The 17,407-nt window shown below is 42.7% G+C and overlaps 1 protein-coding gene across 8 annotated transcripts in view; it reads left to right on the top strand.

Moving 5' to 3' along the window:
• mub (poly(rC)-binding protein mub) overlaps positions 1–13,930 on the top strand; it is a 198,786-nt gene extending 184,856 nt beyond the window's left edge. For 4 of the 8 annotated variants that reach the window (XM_069330671.1, XM_045747777.2, XM_069330672.1 and 1 more), the window contains 7 exons: positions 251–529; positions 709–1,131; positions 3,655–3,766; positions 4,636–4,774; positions 4,889–5,023; positions 7,076–8,828; positions 9,450–13,930. In XM_069330671.1, coding sequence (XP_069186772.1) covers positions 251–529; positions 709–1,131; positions 3,655–3,766; positions 4,636–4,774; positions 4,889–5,023; positions 7,076–7,406 — 1,419 coding nt within the window. In that variant the 3' untranslated portion in view covers positions 7,407–8,828; positions 9,450–13,930. Of the gene's footprint in view, positions 1–250; positions 530–708; positions 1,132–3,654; positions 3,767–4,635; positions 4,775–4,888; positions 5,024–7,075; positions 8,829–9,436 lie in introns of all 8 variants that reach the window. The other 4 variants (XM_069330675.1, XM_069330673.1, XM_069330674.1 and 1 more) reach the window with 4 other exon arrangements.
• Positions 13,931–17,407: the final 3,477 nt, after the last annotated feature.

The raw sequence follows: 17,407 nt of genomic DNA, 5'->3' as shown, positions 1-17,407 counted from the left end.
CCGACATATCAGGAGGAATAAATTCAAGTATTATAGCTGAGAGTGATATATCTCACTCTATATATGTACTCCTTGTGTATAAAGGGAAGAACACTTTTATATTGAAGACTTCATACTATTGTTTATATTGAGAATGAAAGGCATTTTACTTGTAAAACTATGCAACTATTTTGTTGCCTATGCAATATAATTACAGTCTTGTACTGTAATTATGTTTGTGTAAAAAAAAATTACAATTATGTGATTTCAGTTCTTGGGTCAGATGTACCAGAACAATGGCAGTGCTGGCGGTGGCGGTGGACAGCAGCGCCCACCTATTACCCTACGGTTGATTGTCCCTGCCTCTCAGTGTGGCTCACTCATTGGCAAAGCAGGATCCAAAATAAAAGAAATTCGTGAGGTGACTGGGGCTTCCATTCAAGTTGCATCTGAAATGCTGCCCAATTCAACGGAACGTGCAGTCACTGTCTCCGGCACCTCAGAAGCTATTACTCAGTGTGTCTACAATATTTGCTGCGTCATGCTTGAGGTAAGTGTACCACTGTTATCATTTATAGACATGACCAATTGAGCAAGGGAATTAGTGTACAGTATTCACATTTTGCTGTATCATGCGTAATGTTTATAAATCACTTGTACAGTATAGCTTTGAAAGATAGTTGTATAACTATTTTTGTTTTGTAAACTATTTTCTCATTATTTTTGCAGTCCCCTCCCAAAGGCGCCACGATCCCTTACCGCCCCAAACCCCAGGTCGCCGGTGGGCCGGTGATCCTAGCCGGCGGCCAGGCCTATACTATCCAGGGTAATTACGCTGTTCCCTCAGCGCCCGATGTAAGTACTATTCCCTTTGTTCCCCCACCACCACTTGGGGGGCCCCCTGGCCCCTTCATGGCGGCCCCCCTCAGCCCCCTCCTGCCCCCATGTCCCGTCTCCACGGCGCCTTCCCCAGGCCCCCCACACCATGGCGCCATCATAACGCCTGCGGGCCACCACCCATGCCATGCGGGGCACTTGCAGATCACGACCCCGTGCCATCCGCCGGGCCATCCGCCAGGCCACCCACCCGAACACTTGAAGAACGGCCATATCGGCATAATGCCACAGCCGCACTTCCACCACATGCAGGATGTAAGTCACACCGCCGTGTCCCGCCCGAGTGCCCGTGTGACCCATGCCCAGTTGGACCCTCTCCGTGGCTTCTCGCCACCCATCCGACCCGACCTGATCCGGACGTGTTCCATACCCGACCAGACCTAATTAGTGTTGCCCATTGTGCTTCCCGATCACATCCTGCATGATGCACCCATATAACCCTAGCCCTAACCCATATGGCCTAGCCTTTTAACTTATTACCTGCCCTTAGATACCTGCCTGCCATCCTGCATGTAAATGGCTATTCGTGTAGTGTTACAGTAAAATTTAAATATATTCGGTATAGCATTACTCTTGGAAATGTAAGTGACAGCGTGGCCAGGGCTAGGTGTTGAGGCAGGTGCAGATACCTGGTGGTACAGGTGCACAGCAGATCCTGCTGGTGGGTCGTGGGGCGCGGGGCTTCCTCACTCATCCCTGCCATGCCAACGCCTCTTCGATCCCTTTTGCGCCACCAACACCGACCAACACCACCTGATGACGGCCCTATCATCCCCACTCTTCTCTCTGCACCACTGACTGTTTTTCTTATAAGGGACTCGACCTGTACCCATCAAACTTGAAAACTTATACCGGTAGTGATATTTTATATTTTATAATAAAACTTGATACCGGTAGTGATATTTTTTATATTTTATGATCATTAAAGCCTCATAGAAGACATTTAAATAATTCAACAACACAAGATTGTCTTTGTTCTATATTAATGTATTAGATTAGTAAAGAAAACTTAACTTTTTATTTTTATATAATTTATGATTGGGAAATTTCTAGGTAATAAATGGTAATCATTTGCTCAACCATTAAATTTGGAGTTTATTAAAACATGAGAATTTTACTTTACTTATAACAATAAGACATTTGAAATAGTCCTTTTCAGTTTAAATGAAATTAATATAAAAGTTTTTGGCCTTGTGACTTACCTTGATGTGCTGGACAATTTCTGGTCTTTTCCGACCCTACGCTTGACGCTTGACGCTCCCAGCTCAACATTCCCGTACCGTATTGTCCCTGTTGCATGATCGTCTTAGCCCTTTGATTTTAGTGTTTCCCCAACCTATATGTCCCATTCAGGAGTGATCAACACAGACACAGATATTAGAAACAAACATGAAGTTGGACAAGGAAATTAGAAATATACTTACTATTAGGATTTCTTAATTCTGACACTACTACTTATCACTGGATGACTGAGTGGATGTACTGTGTGTATTAAAAGAGGTCAGGTTTCATGTTATGAGCTAGTTTATGAAACAAAGTAATTAAGAAATTTAAATTCTTCTTGCCGTATAGAAAGTATATTGTCAGATTTGTATTAAAAGATTTGTAATCTTACTAATCTTTGCATGTACGCATTAATTAAGGATTGTTTTGTGAAATTATCTTCAAGGCAGTCATTCTAAATTCATGTTTTTTTTTTTAATATAGTAACCTATGTGAGACGTTCATGAATTAAGATATTTTTCAGTTTGGCACTTCAGTCAGTTGTATTAACAAAGATATTGTCTTATTCACATTGAATTATAAGCCATCTTCACTTTAAATTATGAATTTATAAATGTTTTCTTTTTTTTATGGCTTTTTGCTTAGTTTTTGGATTTTACACAAACAAATATTCTTTTAACGATTAGAAACCTCTCCTTTGCTCCAACCCTTTACCCAGCTTCCCTCACTAACATAAAACACTTCCTCAATGTTGGTGCATCCTACTGATGACCACTGTCACCCTGGAAGCCTTTCCTGACCCAGCTGCTAGAGAGGACTCGCCTCCCCTTCCCTAAGATTAGCTAGAGTCAGGAGTGGTGCTACCTGTGCATTTCCCATCCTCCCTTGACCATAATCAGGCGGCGACCCACTGCACATCCTCAGAAATAAATATATTTATATATATTTAAAGACTTGAAAGTAAGAAGAAACTCTGAAAGCTCTGAAGAAGAGGTCTGGCCCGCGCCCCCCAACACCCAGTCAGCGCTGCCCGCGTACTTTCTCTGTCCCGCCCGGCCCATGCCGCACACTCCAACCTGGAGGGGCCCCCCAGAGGTGGCTTGGGGATTATATACCTGTGCTAGATTAAGATATACTGTACTCTATTATTTATTCAAATCAATAATGCAATCCTTATTTCAGTCTTAAATTTTTCAAAATAAGTAATTCCATATAAATTTAATGTCTAATAAATTATATATTCCAAAGATATTAATGTCTTTAGTCCAATTGTTTCCTTAATACTGTTTATCCTAAATAAATTAATTTCATTGTATATCAGTGTAGTGCTATATATCACCAGTTGGTTACTTACATCATGAAACAAATATGTGCTCTCATATAACTATTAGATGACTAAGTGGGTATATCTAAATTTGCCTCGCATTTATTGTGAATATTGTGTATTGCAAATATAATCAGTGACATCAGTTCTTGGTATCCCTGTCAATACATGCAATTTATTCTTTACCACCAAAATCAAATTATCACCTAATGATGATTGTTTTTATCCAGATGAGCAAGTTGGGCAACAACTCCCCACTAGCAGGACTACTGGGTCTGGGTAGCCTAGCTGGTGCCAACCCAGGTGGTGGTGTTAACCCTCATGCCGGCAACACTGCTGATGGTAGGTCGCATACTGCCGTACCAATTTCGTTGTTTTTCTCTCGACTATTCCTTCATCTTCATTTTGCTTACTTTCCCTCTCTTCAACTCTCTAATATTAAATATACAGTATTTTTCAATATGAATATCAAGTCCCAGGTTGTATAACCTTTACTGAAAGTGAAAAATAAAGTAATGAGTGGTAGGAGAGGTTAATATTATAATGAAAGAAAGATATGTTAGTATGGGAGTTGAAAAAGCACTGAGGGATAATACATTGATCCAATATCTAAATGGAAGAAAATGTAGGGTATGGAAGGGGACGAATGTTCAATACAAGCAGTGGAAAGTATGTATGTGAGAAGAGCAGATAGTGTAAGTATTTGGGATGGATGAAGAAATATGAATGAAAAGGGTTAGGGAATTAAATGTGCAATCTGTGCAATTTGTAAAGCACAGATCATATAGGAATGTTTGTAGGATTAGTAGGATATTCAGGAATCGTTTAAAGAGAACAACACAAGCAGTCCCCAACTTACGAATGGAGTATGTTTTGAAAAGGTGTTCGTAAATCTGAATCAGATTTCCCATGAGCACAATGTGGTGCATGTGTTCGTGTAACACCAAAAATTCGTATACATATATATGGTAGAGACAGATGACCATGACCAGTACTTTAGTAAGGAAGAATGGAACAATATTTGGAAAAAGAATTTGGGGTTAGTGTGTGAAAGATTTATTAAAAGTATTCTGGAGAAACTTCTGTTGTGGCTACCCACTAATACAGAACTCCTGTTTGGCAGTAAGGCATTGGAGCTATAAATTTGCTATGTGTACAACTATTTGGCATTTTTGAGACAATATTAGTGACAAATAATTTTTTTTTTTCAGCGCTAGCAGCTTTGGCAGGGTCCCAGCTGAGGACCCCCGCAGGCTCTGGCCCTGGTACTCAGACTCACGAGATGACTGTGCCCAATGAACTAATAGGATGCATCATTGGAAAGGGTGGCACCAAAATTGCTGAAATCAGGTCAGTACCTAAATTAACATAAACCTTTTCAGCATAAGATGTTATCTCTTAAGTGTCATTTAATATACTTGCACATCCCAAACAAGAAAAAGTCACTCATATTTTTATTTGCAGGCAAATCACTGGGGCTATGATCACCATCAGCAAATATGATGATGGGTCAGAAGAAGCAAGCAAGCAAGACAGGACTATCAGTATCAAGGGTAATGCGGACCAGGTTGCCCTTGCGCAGTACCTCATTAACACCAGGTAAACCCAAGTTCTCAACCCTCAGCCCTCGCGTCACTCCACTTTACCCAAACATCTATTGCCCGAGTTAACTCTGTCTTTGTAACACTCATCCAGAGAATTAGGCTAACTCTGTATGCCAAGTGGAGGGTTGTGCTTTTCCCATACTTACTCTAAGTGGAACATGTCAATTAGAACTATTTACCATAGAATAAATGTTTTGTGTTCATTTATTGTTGATAATGACTGGTTCATGGGGAGCATAGTGGCACAACCGCTCACTGGTAATTGTGTTGACGTGTGTGGGTCTATTTTCACAGTACTGTGAGGTCCCAGCGCTCGTAAGGACAGAAGGTATGTACACGTTTCCGTCGTTCTCGTACACAAGCTGCAAGCAGGGGCCTGCATGCCTCTGCTCTCTCCACATTCAAGCGATCCTAATAAATTCCGATTTGACCAAAACCTCAGTATTCCTTACCTTGATGACTGGCTTCAGGTCTTGCTATTTTTGTTCCTTAAATTTTGATGATGCCCTAAGTGCAGTTCCATTCGTGCGTGGTAAGTCCTCCTTTGTCCTTTACCTGTTATCCTTGAAAGTCCTGATCCTAGCGGTGCACACTGCCCTGAGCCCCACACACACTTGCTCTTACCAACCATTTTTCAACTCTTGCTATGCTCTTGATTCTTACATCTACATTGGCCACTACAGCAGTTCTTTAACTTAAAACAACACATTATCCCATGATGAGTGTTGCTTTTGTTCGTGTGTCTGGGCATTATGTGTGGTGGTTGTGGGCGTGTGATGACCGCTGTGCCTGCCCCTAGCTACGGCTTTGTAGCTGTTGTTGGTGGGCACGTGCCATTTCTCCCGGAGGCAGTCCTGGCCTCGACCCTCTTGGTAAGTCATACTTCCACACCCTGACCATGTCCTGGGCTTCCCTTGTCATGGTTGTCTCTGCTGGCTGTTGCCATTCCTCCTTACCCCTCCTTAGCATGCATTTCTTCTGCAAGGAGTGCTTAACACTTCCTTCTCTTGGTTAATGGGACCAACTTTATCAATTGGCTCTTGTGTCCATTAGTCATTGATTAAATGATTAAGGGACTACCATCATGCCAGTCACAACCTTGCCTCAGTTTACTTCTGTATTAACTTTAAAAGAAATAGTAATAAGTTGGCAGGGTATGGATTCGTGGTCCCAACTTTCCATAGCTCTTTGCTTGTGTTAAAGTTTTGCTTATTTTAGTTCTTCCCCGAGTGTCAGCAGATCAGACTAACTTTTCATCTAATTCTCGTGCCTTTAAAAAAGCATCCTTCTATGTAGTCTTCTGTAATGTAATGTTCTGTTATGCATTTTCATCTTATTCTGGTCTAGACTTATTTTAACAATGGATTCTGCTTCTCACTCTTCTTTACAGCTATTAAAGTAACACTAGTTTTCAACACCATTGTATTTTATGTTCTAATTTTATTAAATATCTGCAATTTTCCAACATAGCTAAATATAGCACAAAATATCCACCACATGAATATCCAAATCTATGTATTCAAAAGATCTTTTAAAGCTTTTTCTCATTCTTTCAACCCAGTCATAACCTGATGTCAACTATCCTTTCTGGGCGTCACATTGTCAGGTTGTGTTCAGTTCTCTATCACAGCTTCACACCAGTATGCCTCCCTTCTTTATATTGTAGTAGCTTCCACAACCTGTCAGGCGACGTCCTTATCCATTATTCCAAAATCCAAATGATAATCCAGTGTGAAGCCTCGTACATCCATCAGCTGATAACGTGGCCTATCTGATCCTTATCCTTTGGGCCTGCCGCGCATCTTCCCCACAGCCCACCATGCCCACATTCACCCTCTCCACATTTGACAGTTCTCGGCAACCACACAAGAATTAATGATGATGAATTATTTTGAATATAAGATTGATCAGTGTTAGCATTAGTTTTGTGGGATGTTCATTAGAAAATTATATATAAATGTGGCGAGGAGTGTTCAAGTGTGGGCATGTGGGCAGTGGTGTGGCATAGTGTGCCAGTGATAACGTTGCGGCCCCTTGTCTCCCCCAGCATGGAACTGCACAAGGCGCAGCTTGAAGTAAGTAAGGGCGGGTCCGGGTCGACCGGGTCGGGAGGGCTGAGCCCCAGTGCCATCCCCCTGGCCCAGCTGCTCAAGAACCCGCAAGCCCTGAACGCCTTGTCCTCCCTGACCGGCCTGCAGGGCCTGTCCTCCCTCACCTCCCTGCTCGCCCCCGACTCCTCCCAGGGCCTGGCTGGTATTGCGGCTGCTAACAGGCACAACAAGGCCTACCAACCCAAGCTGCGCGCCCAAGCCTCTGTCCATCAGCCCACTAATGGCTCCCCCAAGGAGAACAAGCGCAGCAAGTTCGCACCCTACTAGACCTCATCCTCTCCCACGGGGCCCCGGTCCTCTCCGGACGCAGAGCGTCCTCATCCTCCACTCCTGATGAACCTCGTGGCTCTCCACCAACCAGGGGGTCAGCTTTTCCTGTTTACAGGCATGCCTCCGCCCTGCTGGCCTGGGGCTGCCCAACCCACCTGCTGCTAATGTTGGCTTTGGTGGCCCCCTGTGCAGTACCCAGCAGGGCTGGGGCATGTCACCATCTCAGATCTGAGTAGGAATACTCCCAGCTGCATGCCACCGACTAGAGTAAGGAAGTACTATCTGGTAGCAGGAAACTGTGTACTCTCTGACTTTCGGTTACAGTGTGTATGCAATGGATACATGCGTGTTGGTGTCAGATGGTCAGTATCACTAGGTCAGCAGCTGCTTGTTATACATGGTGGTCTTAGCTGGCTCACTCCAGCCCAGACAGCCTGCCACCTCTCAACTAAACATATCAGTTAGGACAATTGATTCTTTGTTTCCTGTTGTTTTTTATAATGGCATCAAGCAGAAGCTGAAAGCATATTGCATTGTCACAATTTCATAGAGTTTTCTTGTAAACGTTGTGCATGGTACTCCTGTTTGTCAGTAATGGTTCATCTGGTGACAGTCTCAGATTCATACAATTCTCAATTGCAATTTGTGTAAAAGTTTCTGAAAATTTTCTAATGAACCAACAGATAAATACCAAGCTTGTAAGAGTTAGTGTCGACATAGGATGTGGTCGGTGAGCAGCTGCTGGGTGCCCTACCGTCAAGCGGCACCAGGCATAAGATAGGAAGCTGGGCACTGTGACCAGATCACCGCCTCATATTTTAGCATTGCAGTGCTGAGCACGTGTGCCGTAGTTGCTCGGTTTAGTCACTATAGGATATGGCATTAAATATTACATACTTAATGTGTAATTCCTTGAGAAAGTACATGTGGGTACAAAACTCAGCTGTTTTCCTTTTTCATTATAATGTATGGAATGTACAGTTTTGCAATAAGTTAATTGTCTCCTTAGAAGTACTGGTGTTCAATCGTAAGCTCAATATGTGAATGTTTCTTCCACTAGATATTAAACAAGTGTAAAGTTTGAGGAAGATTAAGCCTTTCATTACAATCCTATCCTGACCTGCCCCGTGGTGATCCCCACCTTTCCACCACCACCACCACCACTACCGCCACCACGCGGCAGCGCCCGGCACCTGAACACCCCTCTGGCTGGTTGGCTCCCTTCTGCAACAATTGCCTCTTCTATAAATTTCCATTTTCTGTCATACAGTACCTTATGTGTACTTGTTAGTATGTGGATGCTTGTAGAAGGGAGCCACCATGTAACCTTGGACTGATGTAACACTATGGGGACAAATGCCTGACAACAGGGCCGATGCGTCGATCCAACGCTTCGGAGACTTCTTGCTTCCCCAGCAGGTAAGTTTTCACAATGGAAACAATAACTTTTTTTTTTTTTTTTTTTTTAAGTACTTGTCATATATTATCCTGACATGCAAACTAAACATTAACCAGTCTTTACCTGTTCCCTGTACCTCAGTCCCCAGCAATCCTGTTCAGTGCATCAGTTGGGGAAGTTTTGTATGCTAATTTATGTTAACAATTACAGGCCAGTAAAAATGCAGGTTTTAAGACTTGCATCAAGGATCTGAACTGGTGGTATTAATTTATGGGATGATTACAGAGGAACAAGGTTGACTGAAGGCACGTTAAAAGGAGCTACAGTTCATATCTGACAAGCTAGCAGTGAAATATGCTGATCAGTTGCATTAAAAATTGTTTTGGCAGTTATTTTAAATGAAAGAAAAATGTTTTTACCAGATAAAACAAATAAGCAGAGGCTAAATATGTTGGGAGACACCTGGCAATAATCTGAACGCAGATGGATAATAAGTTTTCCTTTAAAATTTAATATCCTTAATGTTCCTGAATTAAAGTTTTGTAGCAAATTTAAGTGAAGTACTTGATCTATGTGGAGATATAATGGAAATGGTATATAAAGTATCACTTGGTGATGGGTGACGCAGGTGTGTGTTGCAGGATAGCGATGGAGACAGCAGGACTGGGTATGGCGGGCGTTGGCTACCAATACATTGCACCCAACCACATCGTGCGAGCCCCTATCCACTGATGCGAGCAGCCTCTAGTGTTGTTGGACCCAGCCAAAACCCTGCCTCCGGAGCGGCCCATATCGCAGCTGGCCACCATCACCCCAGCTTCCCACACAACACCGGGTGTCTGGCCAAGCATGCAGTAATACCACCAGCTCACCACGCCCCCTCACCACCACTTCACCACCACCTACCTCTACCACTCCTGCCAGCACCTAATTTTTCAGTTTATTGAGCATGCATTTCTGCACAGATATTAGGAAGAGGTCATTATATAAATGTAAATTGCTGTGGTACAAGTCTTGTTGGTGGTTGTGGTCATGAATGCCCCCAGGTGTTGGTGGCGAGGTAGGAAGTGCACACAAGACTGTGGGTGGTGGTGGTGGTGGCACACTGGAGCCGAGCGGTGGAGGGGCGGGTCGGCCACGGTGGGCGTGGCTGGGAGGCGCCTCAGTGCCCAGAGTCAGTGACATAGGTTACCACAATTACCACTTTATACTCTTGGTGTAAGCGGGGTCCGGCCAGCAGCCAAGCTGGTGGTGATGAAAGTAGAGCTGTGGGTCGGCCCCTGCCAAGTTGTGTAGCTCAGTGTACAACATTTTCAGTTAATCCCCCAGGGCGGCCACTACTCCCCACCTTGCCTGACCCCCTGCGCCAACCTCGTTTGCTCAAGCATTGTTACCATCGGAATGCTCCAGCTGGAACCAGAAATGTGACTGTGATAACTGAAGTATTGTATACATGCGTACCATTTTATACTCTTTGACTGGATCACTTGATATAGAGGCTAACACGTGGAAAAGGCTTGATATTTTAGTCGATTAACTGAAAATGATATTTTTATGAAAACTCCACCTTCAGTATATGACTGATCAATCATATAGTTGAGCTTATCTCTAGTTTTAGAATACTGTAATAACAAAGAAATAGTTATCTACTGCTATGTATACATAGAGGTGTTGTTCTGTAGATACACTCTGAATTTTATAATCTTATCTACAAGTTCTTGGATGCATCAGATAGTAAATGTCGGTAAATATTTAATATTTCTATCTCGAAGCTTTAGATGTTTCCTAGAATTGAAAGTATTTTCTTATGCTTCCTTCTGACCTTCATGAAATGAAGCTATCATTGGCTTCCACAGGGTTTTGTAAAAGACATATTACTATACATCAGTAGGGCTTTGTAAGCATTTACATTTTAGTCCCATGTACTGTCTAGTTGTGAGAGGCTGGTAAGGCTTCAAGTCTAGTCGAATGTGTGCCAAGCATTTATTTATTGTTTTCACATGGCATGTCATTGATTTTTAATCATATTGTAGTATATGGTGATAAAACACGTTTTAATTACTCTTTTTAAGGTACAGTATTGCCACAATGTATAGTCTTAGAGAACGTAAAGTTTCTACGAGTCCCCTAACCCCCTCCCCCCCAACCCTCCATACCAGAAGTCGACCAACTGTTAGTGTGTTCTGCCACTTGACCGCGCTGCACACACCTCTTGTCTGCCTCACATCGGTAGAGGTCCCTGCCAGACCTTTCCGTTAAGAGCAGCACACACACCTGGCCGCTCAACCCTCTGCCCATCCCTGACCCCCCAATGCACCACCACTCCCAAATCACTCACTTGTCCAAACTTTTTAACTTTCTTGGACCATTTTTTCTAATATGCCATGACTTGGTTTTATTGATACCTACGTTTTAAAATAGCTTTAAAAGGACAATTTTTTATTTTATTTTATTAAGAATAAAATGGACAGGAGTGAAAACGTCAGTGAAGTGCAGAGAAGGGTAGTTATGGGCTAGGGAAGAGTGGCTCTCGAGAACCATGGCGGGGCGAGTCCAGCCCCTCTCCCAGTAGTCTCACTAGCTGCACCAGGACCCTATAGGACACCTCTAGAACCCTCTAGAGTCACGACAAGTGCCAGGGCACTGTCGTGAGTGCAGCGCACAACCGCTGCCTCAGCCATTCCATGAGAGACTGGCGCGTGCTGCAGCCAAGCCCGGTGCACAGGCGCAGCGTACCCTCTCATCTATCTTTTAATTAATACCTTCAAGAAATTATAATCAAGGAGCTGTGAATTTTACATTGCTCAGTTAAGTAACCTAAATTAGTATCTAACACTGAGCGTGACGCAGTAGAATAATAAAAAAAAAATTACCAAGAAACAACATTAACAAAAACCAAGGTTTTGGTGTCGCAACTTTAGTGTGCGCGGTGGGTGTGGCCTTCCAGGGTTCCTGTGCCAGTCTAGGGAGTCGTGGGTGTGTGCCTGAGTGGGGGATGATTATCTCATGCTCCCACCTTGTCCATGCCTACCGTCACCCGGGTATATAAAGCCATACCCAACAAGGAGCCTCCGCCCACTGCTCACACACCCCATGGGCGAGTAAAGGCTAGCTCATCCGTTAACTGCGGTGGGCTGTACCAAGAACATATACTCGCTGTTCACTATAGCAAATATTTGATACAGAGTAGCCATGCATTCATATGCTTTTTTATGATTTTTGCTAGGGCTGTGGACGGTTGATATAGCAATATCTAACTAATTTGTATATGCATATGAATCAGTGTAATGAGTCTTTCTGTTGCGCACGTGTCTTATTGTTAATTTGTTATACAGATGGTTAGGTCATAAGTTGCCATCAGGCAGAGTGACGCAAATGGAGGGCACTGATGCCCCCGAGCGGCTCATGTGATGCCTGGTGTGCACTGATGCAGTACTAGGGCCTTGGCTTACTAGCGATAGTGCTCACCTTAATTATGCTACACCTGGCAGATAATCCTGACTCACTCCATGTGTTCATTGCTTTCTACATATGATTTGCAAAAACAAAAAAAAATATATATAAAAAATCTCAGGGCATATAACCAAATCCGTTTTGTTTTAGCTTCGGTTACTCCTTGTATTAGGCCCATTCGTGGAATAGCGGGATAACCTGGACGGCGGAGGACATGTGGGTGTGAGTGATGGTGCAGGCCAGAGAGGAGTCCTTGCACTACAGGTAATGTACTTTGATCACGTGTGCTCATGACCGACTGCTACAAGATTAATCCAAGTGAAACTAGTGGTTTTCAGTTGAACCATTTCCTCTCTGGCCAGTTCCATTACCTCACCCCAAGGCACCACCACCGCCGCCGCTTCGACCTAACACCCGACCCATCACCTGACCTGCCCTGACCTGACCTGCAGCTCACTACATCCCTCTTGCTCTCAGTATTTGCCTTATATGAAACTGAACAGGGTCGAGCAGTGTATTACAATAGAAATGTGTACACTTAATATCATATGTCTTTCAGTACTGTTTTCAGCTAAACGGCGGCGTTGTTTTATACTGTTTTCTTGTACGGTATCTACTTCTGACGCCTGAACTCGTGTGTCCACGCAGCAGTGAGGTGAAATGCAGGTGGCACTGGGCACTGACCTCGTGTGGCCCCCTATCTGCTGCCCTCTGGCTCTTGCACCCTTGATCTCCTAGGCTGACATGCCACACTGTACTGGGAGCCAGCCAGGGTGCCAAGCTGGGGATGCCGCCGATTAGCAGACTGGAGCCTCTGCAGGTAAAGAGAGGACTACTGAGGTGACTGGTGATGTAGCAATCGGAGCAGTAGGTCAGCTCAACAGTGCCACCTGCAAACACAAGCTTGTGGGCCGCCTCATCATCTCGGTGAATCTTCAGCGTTAGCATTACAGCTAGTCAGTGCAGGAGAGGTTACTCGTACTTTACAGGGGGATTGTGTATTAGGCACAGATTTACATATCATTGTTCTTCACGTGTCACTATGTTCGCGTGTAGTTACTAGTTGTACACGTGACCCGTCCTTACCCCGATATGGATACGGACAGTATTACTTAAGTGCCAATTATAAAATGTTAACCTAGTGCCAACTTAATGCCAAATCTTGCAGCATCAGTGATGCTGGGTGCGTTAGTTTGTCCATGTTTGGGAAGGTCGGGCCACGAGTGGCAGGCAGCCGGACAGGGCATGGTGTTATTTGGGCCATTCGCAGTTATATTCGCCCACAGTGTGGGAGGCTCATAGCTGGCCATGGCATGGGGCTGCTGCTGCTGCACCCCCCAGTGTTACATGCCCACAGCGTTGGAGGATGGTTAGCAGAAACATCTGTTGAAGTCCTCTAAGCAGCAGGTAGCCTAGTATGGGCTGCAATACCTGGGAGAACGCTAGTACAATAAGAACAGTGCAGCCCCACACCATCCGGCCAACGCACCCGCCCTGAACAGCTCCCTGACATATTCGCCATCTTTACTGAGGAAAAGTGTTTCACAATTTTAATGTTATGGCAATAAATATTTCAAGGATGTAAGCAGTTAATGATTTTTTATTGATTGTGCATATGTGTCTTGTCTGACACAAGTATTGTTTGAGTTTAAATAAATCATCAAATTGATCTTGTTTTTTTTATTTTCATTTGCAAGGCATCTTTAGATTTATTAAATCGCAACAAAAAGAAACATTAAGTTGAACATGAAAAGTCATAAGTGCGTATTTTTACAAATGTACATGTTCATTATTCTAAAATAAATAACCTCAAATTTGTTCCGATCAAAGTCTACTGTGCTATTGGATTAGACTTTTTAAGAGACGCTGATAGATTTTTAGTGACAGCTTTTGAATATGACTAGCTACTGATTTTTTTTGTAGGGTTGCTAAGCGATTCAAATATTGTGATATGCATAAGGTCCCAAGTCCTGATTGTATGATTAACAACTCTCCAGAGTATTTAAGTTTGCATTATCAATCCTATCTGCATTACTCCAAATATTTAAAAAACTACTGTGCAACCAACTTAACTTCTACCTAGTTAAACCATGATATTGTCTTTTTAAGGTCTTTGACACTGTTAATCGCAATAATCTTGATAAACTACATTTCACTGTAGCTTCCTATAAAATATTTTTTTTTTGCCTCTGTGACAGGCACCAGTCGGTGAACGATGCTACTTTTCCCAACATGCCAATTAATATTAGTCCACTCCTCTCTCGTCACCTCTAATTCAAATTTAGATCTTGTGTTTCTTGGTATTAAGCGTCAGAATAATAGGGTTGTATCATCAGCAAATAGTTTTAGGTAAGCGTGCAAATAAATGCAAATACCATTTGGTAGGCCATTGATACATATCAATGGCCTACCAAATGCTATGCAACGCTTGCCTAAAACTATTTGCTGATGATACAACCCTATTATTTTGACGTTTAATACCAAGAAACACAAGGTCTAAATATGCCGACTAGCAAACTTGCACTTAATTAACATTGAAAAACCGTTAAAAATTGTTTGGAAATAGGCCACCCAAATAGAAATAAGAATAAATTACCCAAATTGTGAGCAGAGCAGAAGGGAAATTCCCCGGTGTTTACATTGATAATACACTGAACTTCAAGGTATAAAATATATATGAACTCTGTATCTGCGCCTGGAGATCTATATCTTTAAACTACAATCTATAGAACTAAATTACAATACAAAGCCTGACCTTAAGAGCTTGCAACAGAATTGATGGGCACCTCACAGGGGAAACAATTAAATATCTTTTATACTCCAACAGTACAACTTGACCAAAGCAGAAATGCCATGCTAGTAAGTAATTATCAAAAGAAGGCACCAAACCGGGAAGGCTATGTAGCACCATAAAATGTGTGGTAAATATCACCAAGGATGCCAATACGAGAACAGAAACGCATAGGGCGAACGATATCAAAAGTATTCGATTCAAGAATTCTATCTAGGAACAAGTGACCGCGAGGGACAGTCGGAAAGCAAGACACGCTCGTCCTGGAAGTCGGGACATTCAACAAGGATATGCACGATATCCTTGTTGAATGCTATATCTTGCTCTGGTTAGGCCCCATTTAGATTATGCAGTTCAGCTTTGGTCGCCGTACTATAAAATGGATATAAATTCACTTGAACGTGTCCAGCGTAGGATGACAAAGTTAATTCCCCAAATTAGAAACCTGTCATATGAAGAGAGATTATCTAAGCTTAAATTGCATTCACTAGAAAGGCGAACAGTTAGGGGTGACATGATAGAGGTTTACAAGTGGATGAATGGACATAAGGGATATTAATAGGGTATTAAAAGTATCAACAAGACAGAACACGAAGCAATGGGAATAAATTAGATAAGTTTATGATTTAGGAGAGACTTGGGGTAAATACTGGTTGGGTAATAGGGTTGTGGATTTGTGGAACCAATTACCGTGTAACCTGGTGGAGGTGGGGTCCCTCGATTGTTTCAAACGTGGGTTGGACATGTCCATGAGTGGGATTGGGTGGTTATGAATAGGAGGTGCTTCGAATGGGACAATAGGCCTTCTGCAATTACCATTGTTCTTATCTTCTTAAGAGGAAGATTTTAGGGTAAAGTGGGAGACTGCAACAAAGGGCAAAAGAATGCAGTTCAGCTAAAATATTGTGTCTCTAGGTGATATCAAGCCTTTTCCAGTTCAAAAAGAACTGCTACAGTGAAGGAATTCGCAGCAAATGCAGTACAAATGTAGACCTCTAAATCCACTGTTTTCAGTCGTGCTGCGACGCGAAAGTTAAATTGAGAGGGCGCGCGGTAGTAGTGATAATCCAGGAACCACACGATATTTATATTTACCATACGTTCAAAGTGTTTACAGACAACTTGTCAGGGCAATGGGACTAAAGTCTTTAGGGGAAGTTCCTCGAGTACTGGGTTTTCTAATGGGAAGGGCAACCATCTCGAGTCAGTCTTCGGGGACCAATGTTGCCTCCCAAATACAATTAGATATGCAGAAAATAACCTATGCTAAATTATAGATAAAATTTTAGTATATAATGTTAATATATAAAGGAAAACAAAGCTACTTTGAATAAACAATACGTTAAAATTTATTACTGCTTCTTGGGGATGGGGGGGGCTGCAGCAGCTTGAACGAGCTTAGCATGAGATCGAGATGCGAGTTGACACTAAAAAATGAAACCGTTTTGCCTAACCTATCGAACCGATTTTTAAGAATTGGTTGCAGTTTGAAAGGCTTGATAGATTGCTAAAATGCGACGTATTAGGTGAGAGGACAGGTTGTACATGCCGTAAATCTAAAAAAAAATAATCACCTAATTTAAGCCAAGGGACAAAAACGACTCTTGTATTTTATTTTATAACTCAGTTTAATACCTATTAGTGTATGAAGAGCGTAGGATGCATTATTTATTTGATTTTTTATTTAAATAAATAAGATAGCAACATTATTGTAGTTCACTGGACGAGTGAATGTATGAATATATCAGAGTTTCTGCATGAATATGTATGAGATGGGGTTCGTGAACATGGGTGAGTGGCATCATGAACATGTATGAGGTGCTCAATGAACATGCACTAGGGGCTTCATGACTAAATCATAATCATAACAGGTAGGTAAGGAACTCAAGCTATCGAAAATGGTGGGAAGAAAAATAAATATAAAGTGGGAAAAATAGTTTTGTGAAGGAAGCCTAACATTCCCACCAGCCTGATGAGAACGGCATACCTAAGGTGAATCGAGGATGAGAAACAATAATCGAGTGTTACTAAAACACGGCCTGTGAAAGTCGTCCTCACCAGACATAGGTCACTAGAGGGCATGGTTCATCAACACGAAAACTAGAAAAAATAAAGCGAGTGAGAGGGAGGGCGGGGGGGGGGGTGTTAATAGCGGGTTAATGTCTAACCTACACTTGAAACAATTCAGCGATCCTGCGTCTGTTACCCGATAATTTGTTCCAGTAATCAACTCTGTTTAAAAACTACTATTTACCCATTTTCTGAAGATTATCCTGAACAAATCTGTCGTCCCTGTAGTTAGGATTTCTCATGCCTATACTGCACTGGAGGATGAATGGTGCGAGGAGGTGAATG

Source organism: Procambarus clarkii, chromosome 24, assembly GCF_040958095.1.
Source record: "Procambarus clarkii isolate CNS0578487 chromosome 24, FALCON_Pclarkii_2.0, whole genome shotgun sequence".
NCBI lineage: Eukaryota > Metazoa > Arthropoda > Malacostraca > Decapoda > Cambaridae > Procambarus > Procambarus clarkii.
This window is presented reverse-complemented; position numbering and strand designations above follow the sequence as displayed.